The sequence below is a fragment of the Centroberyx affinis genome, unplaced genomic scaffold (genome assembly GCF_046629955.1).
Source record: "Centroberyx affinis isolate AG114_WGS23_722 - 3 ecotype Tasmania unplaced genomic scaffold, CSIRO-AGI_Caff_v1 ptg000547l_1, whole genome shotgun sequence".
Lineage (NCBI taxonomy): Eukaryota > Metazoa > Chordata > Actinopteri > Beryciformes > Berycidae > Centroberyx > Centroberyx affinis.
This window is the reverse complement of record NW_027279192.1, coordinates 68,278-80,456: the sequence shown is the minus strand read 5'-3', so window position 1 is coordinate 80,456 and position 12,179 is coordinate 68,278. Positions and strand designations below refer to the sequence as shown.

Below are 12,179 nucleotides of genomic sequence, written 5' to 3'. Positions count from 1 at the left end.
CACCAATGTAAACAAAAATCAATTATACTTTCAGAAAAGCATTAATTAAAAAAGACCATATCCTCTTATAACTTTGTATCAATTTGATACTACTTATTACAATGTATACTATATTATTAAAGATGTATGTCAGCCTTAGAAGATGGTCTATTCCACAAATAAAAAAGGTAGTGAGACTGAGTTCAGGTGGGTTTTACCCTCAACAACATTTACAATGTTTACATTTGTTTAATAATCTATTAAATCTGTACTTTTAAGATGGAAGACCACACGTCCATGACTCAAAGCAAAGTTCTCAAACCACCCCATCTCTTCCCTCCTACTGTCCGTACACTCCAAAGGTTATGAAACGCTAGCGCGCCTCTGATTGGCCGTTGCTGTAGAAACTCTCCGTCTCACTATCATCAGTCCATACAGCGGGCCAATCAGCGAGGCCGGTCTGCCCCGTGACGTCAGTCTCCTCTCCCCTCGGCCAATCAGATTGTCCAATATTACTGTACTTCACCCGGCCGGCCGCCTCGCTCAGGTAGACGGGACACACTGCGCGAAGGTGAGATTCGGCGTTTATTGTACAAATTAATAAGTATTGTTTAAATGAGTATGTTACTGATGTGCTGCAGCTGCAAACGCACAATCTAGGTTGTGTGTTTATGCATGTAAGAAAGAACTAAGTCAGATGTTTGATCGCGATTGTGAAATCCTTTAAGAGATATTTAGGCCAGTGTGTTGATCTAAAACACACCAGTCAGCCTCCAAAAATTAGAGATGCATTAAACCTTAATTTGGATTTGGATGCTGAAAGACGAGCCTGCCACAGAAACACAGAGAGGGAGAATCATGTTTCAGCTCCCTCTAGTCAAAAACTTTTAACACGTTATTGACTCCTTTTTGCGAGAATTGCTGCAGCCATACCTGCTGATTGGTTTATTATAATGTAGTGTAGAAGTAGTAGTGTAGTAGAGGTGTGCTGTTTATTCAGCTTCTCCGTGCTCTTAAATAGCATTTATTGTTGTCTCTAGTTCATCTGATTAGTCAGCAATGTTACAAATAACAGACATTAAAGGGGCGATGTGGTAGTAATAGTAAAGAATCATGTACATCAGTAGCACACTACAGCTTCTGAATTTTCTGGTGTAGTTTTACAGTACAATTTGTACAGAGTGTAAATTATAATTGCAAAATGAGTGGGACTTCTGTGGGTTATTTGCTGTATTTTTAATGTGGAATAATGCATTTAAATTAATTCCTTACGTCCCTCTCACATGACTAAATGGATATATTTCTTTTGTTTTTTTCCATATCATTTTATTCTTGTATTTGCCTGTCATGTTCTTCTGTAGCCTTGATTTTATTCCATTGCTGGCATTATTTTTTTGTTATTCTTTTTAGTTTCTATTGCTGTTATACTGCTATGTACTGCTGTTTAACTGTTTCTTTTTCTTCTTCTCATTATTATTATTAGTATTATTAGTAGTAGCCTAGTAGTATTAATATTATTAGTATTATTATTATTACAAGAAAAACTCAAAATAGAATACCATGATTAAGAATAGGAGGAGATTGTCCATTTGCACCTATAATGAACATGGTCATATGTGAATTTCACATATGTTGTATGTACATGTATGTACAAATATCTTCCACTGCTCCATGTTTGAGAGTTTTACATGTGAGTTTTCTGATTTCCAGTCTTCTCCCCAGACCCGCACTCACCCAGCATCGTCCATCATGGAGGTGAACGGCACGGCAGACATCTTGGGCTCTGCCTACCTCGCAGTGGAGTATGTAGACGCAGTGTTGCCAGAAAACCCCTTCCAGCCTTCGCTGAAACATGCCTGGGGCTACATGATGGACAACTACACCAAGTTCCAGATCGCCACCTGGGGCTCGCTCTTCGTCCACGAGTTCATCTACTTCTTCTTCTGCCTGCCCGGTTTCCTCTTCCAGTTCATGCCCTTTATGCAGAAATACAAGATCCAACAGGTATGTGTCTATGTGTGTGTGTGTGTGTGTGTGTGTGTTTGGCTGTTGGATATGATTTCAATTGTGAAGTAAAATTGCTCTGAATAATCCCTCTTTCTGTGCATGGCCGTGTGTGCGTGCTTGCAGGACAAGCCAGAGACTTGGGAGAAACAGTGGAAGTGTTTCAAGATGCTGCTGTTCAACCATTTCTGCATCCAGCTGCCTTTGATCTGTGGAACGTACTACTTCACTGAGTTCTTCAACATCCCCTACGACTGGGACTCCATGCCTCGCTGGTCAGTGGAACAATAGAAATACACATGGAAATACATTATATAGATATAGAGTACACTGTAGTTATGCAATGAGTTCACACGCTCATTTGTGAACAATGTCAAAAACAGGGTGGAAAATGCAACAACGTCTCAGTCAGAACGATGAGGCAGATAGCAATATCTAATTTGCATTTGTTTGTCATGGTATCAGTCTAAATTTTCAATCCATGCCCAAGCTAAGTATGAGAGTGATAAGTGAAAATGTCTCAATTTTTGTAAGAAACTGAGAAAGTTGCATAAAAACATTTTTAGCTTTCTCTACACATGCCTTTTTGTCAGAAGAGCCGCTATTTCTCCATGCAGTTCCAATGGGAGCTGTCAATCAATTGAGTCAGTGGGGACAGCTCATTGGTTCAGCCCAAAAAACCTGGCTACATGGCTGTGTGGTTGCATCCATTACATTTTGGAAAATATTAATGATCCGCCTCTGCCTCTCCTCGTCTCCAGGCCGTACCTCCTGACCCAGTGCTTTGGCTGTGCTGTTGTTGAGGATACCTGGCACTACTTTCTGCATCGCCTGCTGCATCACCGCAGGATCTATAAATACATCCACAAGGTCCACCATGAGTTCACTGTGAGTAAAGCACACACCTGCAAAGACAGATAATGTTTGGACAATTTCCTTACCATAGACTTACAAATTGTAATTGTAGCGAAAACACTCCCATGTGCTTACAGGCTTACACACTCAGTCACTGTGCCTCTCCATTGTGAACCAAAATACACTGAGATGTGTTATTTAAATGTGCCTGGTCTCTTGTGATCATTTAAGCACGTTGCAGGCAGACATGCATACACACTCATGAGAAAGCGAGCACACACACATTATGATGCACCACACACATAACAGTCCCTCCACTATTCCCCAGGCTCCGTTTGGCATGCAGGCGGAGTACGCCCATCCTGCTGAGACACTTATTCTGGGTGCTGGCTTCTTCATCGGCATCATGATCTTCTGCAACCACGTCTCCTTGCTGTGGGCCTGGGTGGCCTTCCGCCTGCTGGAGACCATCGACGTCCACAGGTAGGACACAGTCACAGCGAGGCTTGTGCATATGTTTGCGTGTACTCTCTTTGTGTCATTTCGTCCTTCGCGTCCCTCTCCTTCCTTGTGGTACAGTGGTAACCATCATGTATCTAGTATCTGTCTACAACTGAAGTAGTAGTAGTAGTACAGCTGAACGGGTGTATTGTGACATAAATGTCTTGTCTCAGAAACAGCTGTCTGTTAGACCATTCCTTATGTCTTATGATTATTGACAAGAGAAGAAAATTTGAATTTTCCAAACATTTGCTCACATCGTTACAGAAATACAGCAGTAGTAGCCAACTACTGCTTATAATAAAAAGTTAGACTACACACAGTTACATGCAAAACTCTGTTTCTCACAACTAAGATGCATTGAGTAGCATTACTCTCTATGGACCACTAGAGGGCCACAGATGACACCAGATATTATCATATTAGGTAGTATTGAACTAGTTTGTCTTAATGTAGGTTTATTATGTTTTCTAATTTTAGATTTGTTCAGTTGTTTGGATTACATATATCCATGTTTTTTCTCTGTACATATTTATAATTTATACATGTGAGATTTAAATACACATATATACATCAGGACACTATACACAGCTAGGTTGATCATTTTATGCCAGCACCCTACTGATTCTGAAGTACAGAGTATATAATTCTTTCTCTGTCTCCCTCCCAGTGGTTACGACATCCCTCTGAACCCGCTCCACCTGATCCCGTTCTACGCCGGCACCCGTTTCCACGACTTCCACCATATGAACTTTGTTGGGAACTACGCCTCCACCTTCACCTGGTGGGACAAGCTACTGAAGACGGACAGCCAGTACAACAAGCACATGCTCAAGAAGGAGCAGTAAACCACTCGCACACCTGGACACACAGTGAGCACACCAACTGTGCTGCTTCCCTTCTCACTCAGAACACACACACACACACACACACACACACACAAACTCACACTCTTATGGACTGTACTTTCAATGGATCAGCGCTGTTGTGGTCTGAATCTGAAACAGACTGCATTTTGAATTTCAGTCTGTCTTCTGTGCCTTTTTCCAAAAGAAGTATTTTCTCTGCTTCTATCAGCAGGTACTGGCTGAATAAAAACTGTAAACATCCTGTTTTGATGTGTTGCTTCGCTTTTTCAGTGAATTAAGAAAAAAGCTGTACCGTATAACTTTCTTGTGAAATGGTTCCGTTTACCTCTGAATGTCTTAGCACTTTAGCTTCTCCTCTTGATTTGAGATGAGTCAGGATGACACAGTTTTTATATTCTGTTGACGTTGCAGTCCGGCTGGAACTGTCTAACCTCAAAGCAGACATCTGAAACAAAATCGGGCTTGTTTGATGTAAAGTTTTGATGAAAGGGGTTTGGGTTATGGGGCACTGGTGGGTTGTACAAGCCCGTTTTGTTCAGGACTATTACCATGAGTAAATGGCGTTTTGATTTTACAAAAAACCTTCTTGAAAATGTTTTGTCGTGTCTTTTGTCATATTAGAATAAAAACATCTGAACAAAGTTAAACAGGAGTTTGGTTGTGTTTTGTGGATTTATGTAACAAGATGATAACATGAAACTGTAATGATCCCCAAAACATGTCAGAGCATGACATCATGTGACACTGTATCAAGAGGATATTGTCTTTCATTATTTGTCTCAAACTCCACGAAGACACACACACATCTACACATATGTAAGAGGTCAGAGAGCAGGATTGCCAGCTGGGGCTTCAGTGCCTGGCTCAAAGGCACTTTGGCAGCACTGGGCACCACAGACAGTAACCACCTCAATCCAAGACTTAAAATCTGCAGAATCAGGGACACAGCCTGTAACAGCCTGTATGTCATGATCATCATGAATATGGCAAGATAACTTAAGAAAAACAATCTTGGTAGAGTAAATTAGCTCTGTAAATGTATTCATTCTGTCGGTATAGACTGAGGGGGGTTGATAGAGAAATGGATGATTTTGCGATAGAGCGTATGTGTTCCCTCCATCTCCTCTGCGCTGCACCGACACGCCCCTACAGCCCCATGCTGCGCACTGTGGATGCAAGCAGAGGAGAGAGAGAGAGAGAGAGAGAGAGAGAGAGAGAGAGAGAGAGAGAGAGAGAGAGAGAGAGAGAGAGCTGCGTCAAGCCCCCGAGAAGGAGACAGCGCTATACCGGATGTTAGGCGATTTTGTCTTTAAAAAATAAAAGCATTTTATTAGGATTTACAGAACAACAAAATCTCATCTTTGTACTCTGTCCACTTCGTTCATTATGTTTGTTATTTATTTACTTTCACTTGATGCTGGAAGTGATTTATTACTTATTATTACTACTTTATTATTATATGTTAGTGTTGTGTATGTTAATGGCATGTACGGATTAATATTGTTGTATGTCACTCACTGTTGAACTCGTCAGATGTATAACCCCAACTCGTCGTTTTTGCACACCTGTAAGTTATACAATAATAAATTAATTAAAACAAGAATTATACATGCCTAGTGCACACTTTCTCCCTCCTTCTGCTGTTGCAGCTGAAGTGCCACTGTGCCACTTGAACAACTGCCAACAAAGCACATTTTCATTGCCTATGGGGTATGTTTTTGCAATTTGTATTTATTTTTACACACCTTCAACCAGAGAGAAAAGTAATCAGGCTTTACTTTGTTTGTGCACTTTATTTTGTAGCCTAGTTAGACTCTTGTTATTGTTTCTTTTCTATTTTATTTTGTGCTTACATTCTATTTTTCTTTTTTCCCTGCTGTAAGATGAAGAAGACAAAGAAGTCCAGCTGCTTCTCTGCACTGTGGAACTGGGCCCGGCGTTGTCCAGCACTCTCCATTTACAGAACATTCATCTCCTTAACGCTGTATTAAACTTTGACTTATTTGTTTTCAAGCTTGTCTTTCAGGTGGAGTTCCAGCTCATCCAGACGCCCCATGAAGGATTATTGAATGGATGCAGAGTGACCAGAGGACCAGGATCCAGGGACCACGCTAGAGTCAGAGCTCTAGAAAGCTCTACATCTACATGTTAACATCTCAAAAAACATCTCAAAAAACATCTTTTAGCACTCACAACAGCTGCAGACACTACTGCTGTCGTTTACGTTGTCGGAAAAGATGACCCTTTCTAGTTCCAGTTAATTTCAAGTACATTTATTAATAACAACAAAATGATGTGTGACATTGTGTGATGCTGTGCAGTAGGTGCCAGGACAAATGGCAAGATGGACAGCAATGTGGACATTGGCAATGAGGCAGAGACGTCTACAGGAACTAGAGCAGCACCCAAATCCACCAGCAGGTAGAAACACAGCGTTGGTCTGAAAGAGAGGAGAGACAAGCAGTCAGACACACACACACACTCAGAGAGACACACTGAGCCTGATCTGCTGTCTAAGCTAAGGTAGGAGAAGACGCTGCTGGGGTCGGTCACATGACAGTGAAAATAAACAGTTTTCATTTGAGGTCATTCAGCCTCAAATGAAAAGTAAATCCGCCATGTTTGTTTTTGTTCTATCCTATCCAGTGTGTTAGAGTAGACTTAGGAAAATAATTACAACTATCCCTTAATATGGTTTAAGCTTGAAGTCCAGTTGATCAAGTCTCCACTTTGGAGCTAGGCTCTTAAAAAATACTATAATGTGGCCCCTGACCAGCAGTTTAAGAATCACTGCTCTAATGTAATAGCCATTACACCCTACAGTCAGAGATGGACTGGGATCAAAAATTGGCTCTGGACTTTTGTCGAGACCAGCCCATCACAATCGCCCAGACACCAACCATCCTTACTGGTGATTTACAAGTCTCTGGCCTCTCTTTATTGCTCTATTGTAAGTCGTTAAGTAGAGATGTTTGAAATAAGTAGAGATGGTTGTATAGACAATCTACTCACAGGCATAAAAGGCTGCCTGGCTGTTGATGAACTGGCCCGCTTCTTCCATGAAGACAAACATGTGAAGGCAACCTGTAGACAGAGACAGAGAGGACACACTTGATGATTAATAACTGAAAATATACTCAGAGTAATAAAGTCACACAATATAATTGTAGGAAGTACTAAGACATGTAAACCAAGAATAAAAAAAATAAAATAACACCAAAATATAGTGTACCTTATTATAGGAGCAGCTTTCTCAGCAGATCGGTCTTCTCTGCAACTCGATGAATCACAGTCTCTGTTTTCTTTCAGAGTCGATCAGCATAAAAGCCTCCAGGTGGTCCTGTGAAAGCTTGCTCCTGAGTCTGTTTTTGATCAACGTCAGCGTTGAAAATGTTCGCTCACAGGCCACTTGGGTGATGGACAGCGTGAGTACAAAATTTGCATGCCAGGCCAAGAATGTGGAATGCATCAGTGAGCAGACTGAACCTCCTGAGAACTTGGTAGCAACACAGTGGGCAATCTTTGCAGGGAGAGCAGCTTCTATTCACTGTTTCAATCTCCTCCTCTTCAGCTCCAGGGCCTTCGTCTTCTGTTCTGTTCTTTTACTCATCTCACATTTTCAATCTGCTCCACTGCACAGCTAGCCTTTTCAGCTCATACTGTACGTTTTCAACTGTTGTACTGTCGTCAAACTTGAGTACACAATTGCTGAGCCGACTTTCTATCGGTGCCATCGGTGCCAAAGTTTTCTTCACCACTGGGTGGGACGAGTGAAGCAATTAATATCAACAGGGGGGCTCTCCTCCTGTTGCTGACACACCTTGGCTCTGTTCTCCTGTGCAGATGAAGGACTGTCCTCCTGTCTGTCACTCACTGCTAGGCTGTGCTGCTCTGCAGATGCTGGACTTGGCTGACCCTGGACAAGAGATTAAGAATTTGTGAGGGTCAAACGCAACAAATGTACAAAGGTTAGGTTTTAGCCCCAACTACACTTGTATTTGCTAGCTAAAATTGGCTCCCACTCTATGTGTCTGAAAGCTCGTTGTAAAATAAAGCATGAAATCTAAGATATGTTGTATTATTGTGACTTAGTCTCCTGGTGATTACAGTGTCTCCAGCTAGAATGCTGAATCAAATCAATGCTGAATTATTAGCCAGCTGCACTATGTGTGGGGCACACTCACCTAGGCTCTCTCTCTCTCCCTCTCTCTCTCTCTCTCTCTCTCTCTGTCTCTCTGTCCCTCTCTCTCTCTCTGTCACAGGCCCACAGATAGAGCGGTCCATGGGGAATTCTCCTGGTAGTCCTGACTGTCTCTTCCTCAGGAACAGGACCCCTCCATGGATGTCTTCTTCCAGCATAACCTGGAAGCTAAATGTTACACATACATACACACACACACACACACACACACACACACACACACACACACACACACACACACCGAACGCCCCTCATCTCCCTCCCTCCTCCCCAGCAGGCAATGCCCAACAAACTAACAATAACTTACCGGTGGCCAAACCTGTGAGTATGTGTTGGGAATTGACCACCGGTGACAAGTTGACAAGCATTAAAAACGCTTGCCAGCCATTATTGTTTGCTGGTTAATACTTACCTGAAACCTGGGGTGGGGGGAAGTGGAAGAGGAGCGGGAAAAGATCATCTACATTGCAAAAGAACAAAAATAATTAACTGTATATTCTACATTTGTCTTATCATTATCGATCATTAGAATTTTCACAACATTTCTGATCAATCAGAGTGGGTGGGGAAGGTTGAAGTTTCGGTCCAAGACAGACATATCTTGACATGATTTGGACGTCCCCAGGACTACAGACGCAATATCAACTGAATGTGCACATACCTCCAGTGTTGCCTGTTGGGGTGGACAGGCGGAGAGTCTTTATATTTCTTCGCTGTCCTTTGTTGGACGGAAGCAGCAGGTGAAGCAGCGCCTGATGGCCTTCATAGCTCTGTGGAAGGCACCTTTGATACCCTTCTTCTTCTTCTTCTTTTTCTTTTCCTCCACAGGCTCCACCTCATTTCCTGACAAAAGAAAAAAAATAAATATATGAATATGTTCTACATGTGATTTTGTACATGTGCACAGTAAGAATCCTTTCACTTAATGTCAGTCTACACTGTTGATATAAATCTATCAAACATCGAGAGTTCTCACCACCGTCAGCCAGAGGATCCGCAGGTTCCTCCACGGGCCGGTCAGTGGAGTCCAGAGCGGCATGCCTAGCTGATGACATCACCACTGGATCTTCCTTGACCGCGGGTGATGGTGTCACGGCTGCTCCCTCTGTGTCGCTGGGCGCTGGTGGCACCGCGCCGCCTCTGTCTCTCTGTTCCTGGCACAGAAAGCTGTGCAGCTGCTTTGTCACAGCTGCGGCCATGTGCTTCCTGACGCCCAGGATTGCCTGGATGTTGGTGTCTTCAGGCTCCAGGCTCAGGACTGTTGACAATGACAGCACGTTGGCCAAAGATATGCACTTATCCACCATAGTGCCTGGTGCATTAACACCCTTGCATTGTGCTGTATTGGCCAATTCCAGGAAGGTGCTGTCCACCATTTGTATCGCCAAAGCAGAGGGCGAGTTGGTCTCCACATCGGCCTGGTTGGTCACACACACCTTCAATAAAAACAACAACAAAACAAGCAAGACACAGCAAGTTGAGTGATGAGATTTTGACAGATTTTATAGGCCAGCCTCTTTATCATTTATTACACCAGCTGATTCTGGTGCCATGTTGAAAAGACCTTCTGAATATACAGCAAAAACTGTTGGCTCTAGCCCTATTTCTTCAACCTACCTTGCTCTCATCTGTGCTGAAGAAGTCCGACATGGCGTTGTTGATGAGGTCGAGCACAGGCTGGACGCAGGAAGGCACCATGGCAGAGGAGAAGTGCCGAGATGGCCTCTTCCCTTGTGGATCCTTGTTCCTGACGCCGTCTTGTGCCGACTCAGGTGTATCCACCGAGAGCTGTTCCTTGTCACTGCTCAGCCCGGTGGCGTTCTGGATGCTGTTCTCCAGGCAGGAGAATGATGATGAGGACGAAACCATGGCAGAGGAGAAGTGCCGAGATGGCCTCTTCCCTTGTGGATCCTTGTTCCTGACGCCGTCTTGTGCCGACTCAGGTGTATCCACCGAGAGCTGTTCCTTGTCACTGCTCAGCCCGGTGGCGTTCTGGATGCTGTTCTCCAGGCAGGAGAATGATGATGAGGACGAAACCATGGCAGAGGAGAAGTGCCGAGATGGCCTCTTCCCTTGTGGATCCTTGTTCCTGACGCCGTCTTGTGCCGACTCAGGTGTATCCACCGAGAGCTGTTCCTTGTCACTGCTCAGCCCGGTGGCGTTCTGGATGCTCTTCTCCAGGCAGGAGAATGATGATGAGGACGAAACCACCCAGCCAGAGGGGCTCCTCTTTGTCATGTGGTCGAAGATCACGTTAATAATCTGGTAGCCATAAGGTTCCAGTCCTGACTGCTGGGAGGAGTCGGGGTCCTCGACCGTTTCAGATACCTGTATGTCTCTTCTCTGCCGGGAAGAGGCTGTATCACTGACAGCATCCACCACTAAATCTTCTTTTTCAGGAAGAGTGGGTGAGGGAGAGGAAGGAGATGGTTTTTCTTGTCTGGACCCGTCAGGAGTCTGATGCAGTGGCATCCTGCGGGCCTCGACATCCTTTTGGACCATCTCCTGGAGCTCTGGGATGAATCTATACAGGAGACAGCAGAACAGAAAGTGGCTCATTTGTTCCAGTTTAAGAAAGGAGATGGTCTTCTCCTTCACTTTCTCTTTACCCCTGGTAACAGCAAACAAATAGTACCGGACCAGAGCTGCATTACAGTTTCAAATGACTCTGTTTATTTTTCTGAGATTGCCTGAAAAACACTTAATGTACAAAGATGGCTGGCTCCTGGTTTGTCTCATAGTATAAAGTGTACAAATGATGATATCCACCCTTATACAACAGTTAGTATCCAAATATCCAATATCTAAATATGGATACATTTGACCTTAATTATGAACGGTCGGCCGAGGCGGAAGGTTGGGAAGAAAGTAAGCTGAAATCGTCTGTGCTAACCTCAAAGTAGCTAGCTAGCCTACAGTTGGGAAACAGTGATTAGGTCGTAGACGAATCACAGCCGTGCTGATATACAGTACAACAGCACTCCCACTTGTGTGATATTGCTTAATTAGCTGTGCGGAAATGATTGGAAACAATGTGTGCCCTTTGCATTGTGGGATTGGCCTGGAGGACCAAATTATGTCACTTCAGGAGGCAACCATCTTTATACACCTGGCCTGGATTTCCCCAAATATTATTTGTAGTGTTTTACATCTTGGCAAGACTGTTGTTGTTTTGTTTTTGCTGAGGCTGGTTACCAGTTACAGCTGACACATCTGACTGACTAAAGGTTTAAAGGAAAGGATATGAAAGTCAAGATTGGTGCACACAGGTGAGCCAGCAGTTAACTTGGTGTTTGCACCATGTCTTGTCTAGTACTAAGATAACACCAAACAGCAGCACTGGTAGTGAAGGTCCATCAGCTGTGAGACACAGTGATAACACAGTGATACATCCTTCAGTTCAGAATGTCTCTCCAAAAACTCATTAATTACACACCAACCGTAACTGTAACAGTAACTCTCTCCTCCCCCTCCGTCCCCACAGAGCCCCATGTCACAGCCTACTCACATTTCAGGGAACCCGTCTCCGGTGAAATACTCATGGTTCATCATCCCAGAGCAGCATGGCCTGTTCGCAGGATCCATCTGGAGACTTGACTGAAAAACAGCATGACTCTTTTAACTCTTCACATTGTTTAAAATAAGAAAGATACAACTCACAGAGACAATGCATTATGCAGCACCAGAAAGAGTTAGTTTGCAACCCTAACACAAGATTCTGTAATGAAATAACTTTAATAATAACCTACAAGGAGAACCCTTGGTAAAAG

General features: G+C 43.5%; 1 protein-coding gene across 2 annotated transcripts; it reads left to right on the top strand.

Moving 5' to 3' along the window:
- Positions 1–531: 531 nt before the first annotated feature.
- On the top strand, positions 532–4,797 carry msmo1 (methylsterol monooxygenase 1). Of its 2 annotated transcripts, none has more exons than XM_071517990.1 (6): positions 532–550; positions 1,690–1,983; positions 2,110–2,258; positions 2,745–2,871; positions 3,167–3,321; positions 4,010–4,797. In XM_071517990.1, the coding sequence occupies exons 2-6, from the start codon at positions 1,729–1,731 to the stop codon at positions 4,185–4,187; spliced, it is 864 nt and encodes a 287-aa protein (XP_071374091.1). In that variant the 5' UTR covers positions 532–550; positions 1,690–1,728; the 3' UTR covers positions 4,188–4,797. The 2 variants fall into 2 exon arrangements, with proteins under 2 accessions (XP_071374091.1, XP_071374092.1); XM_071517991.1 differs by having other exon boundaries at positions 546–550; positions 1,702–1,983.
- Positions 4,798–12,179: the final 7,382 nt, after the last annotated feature.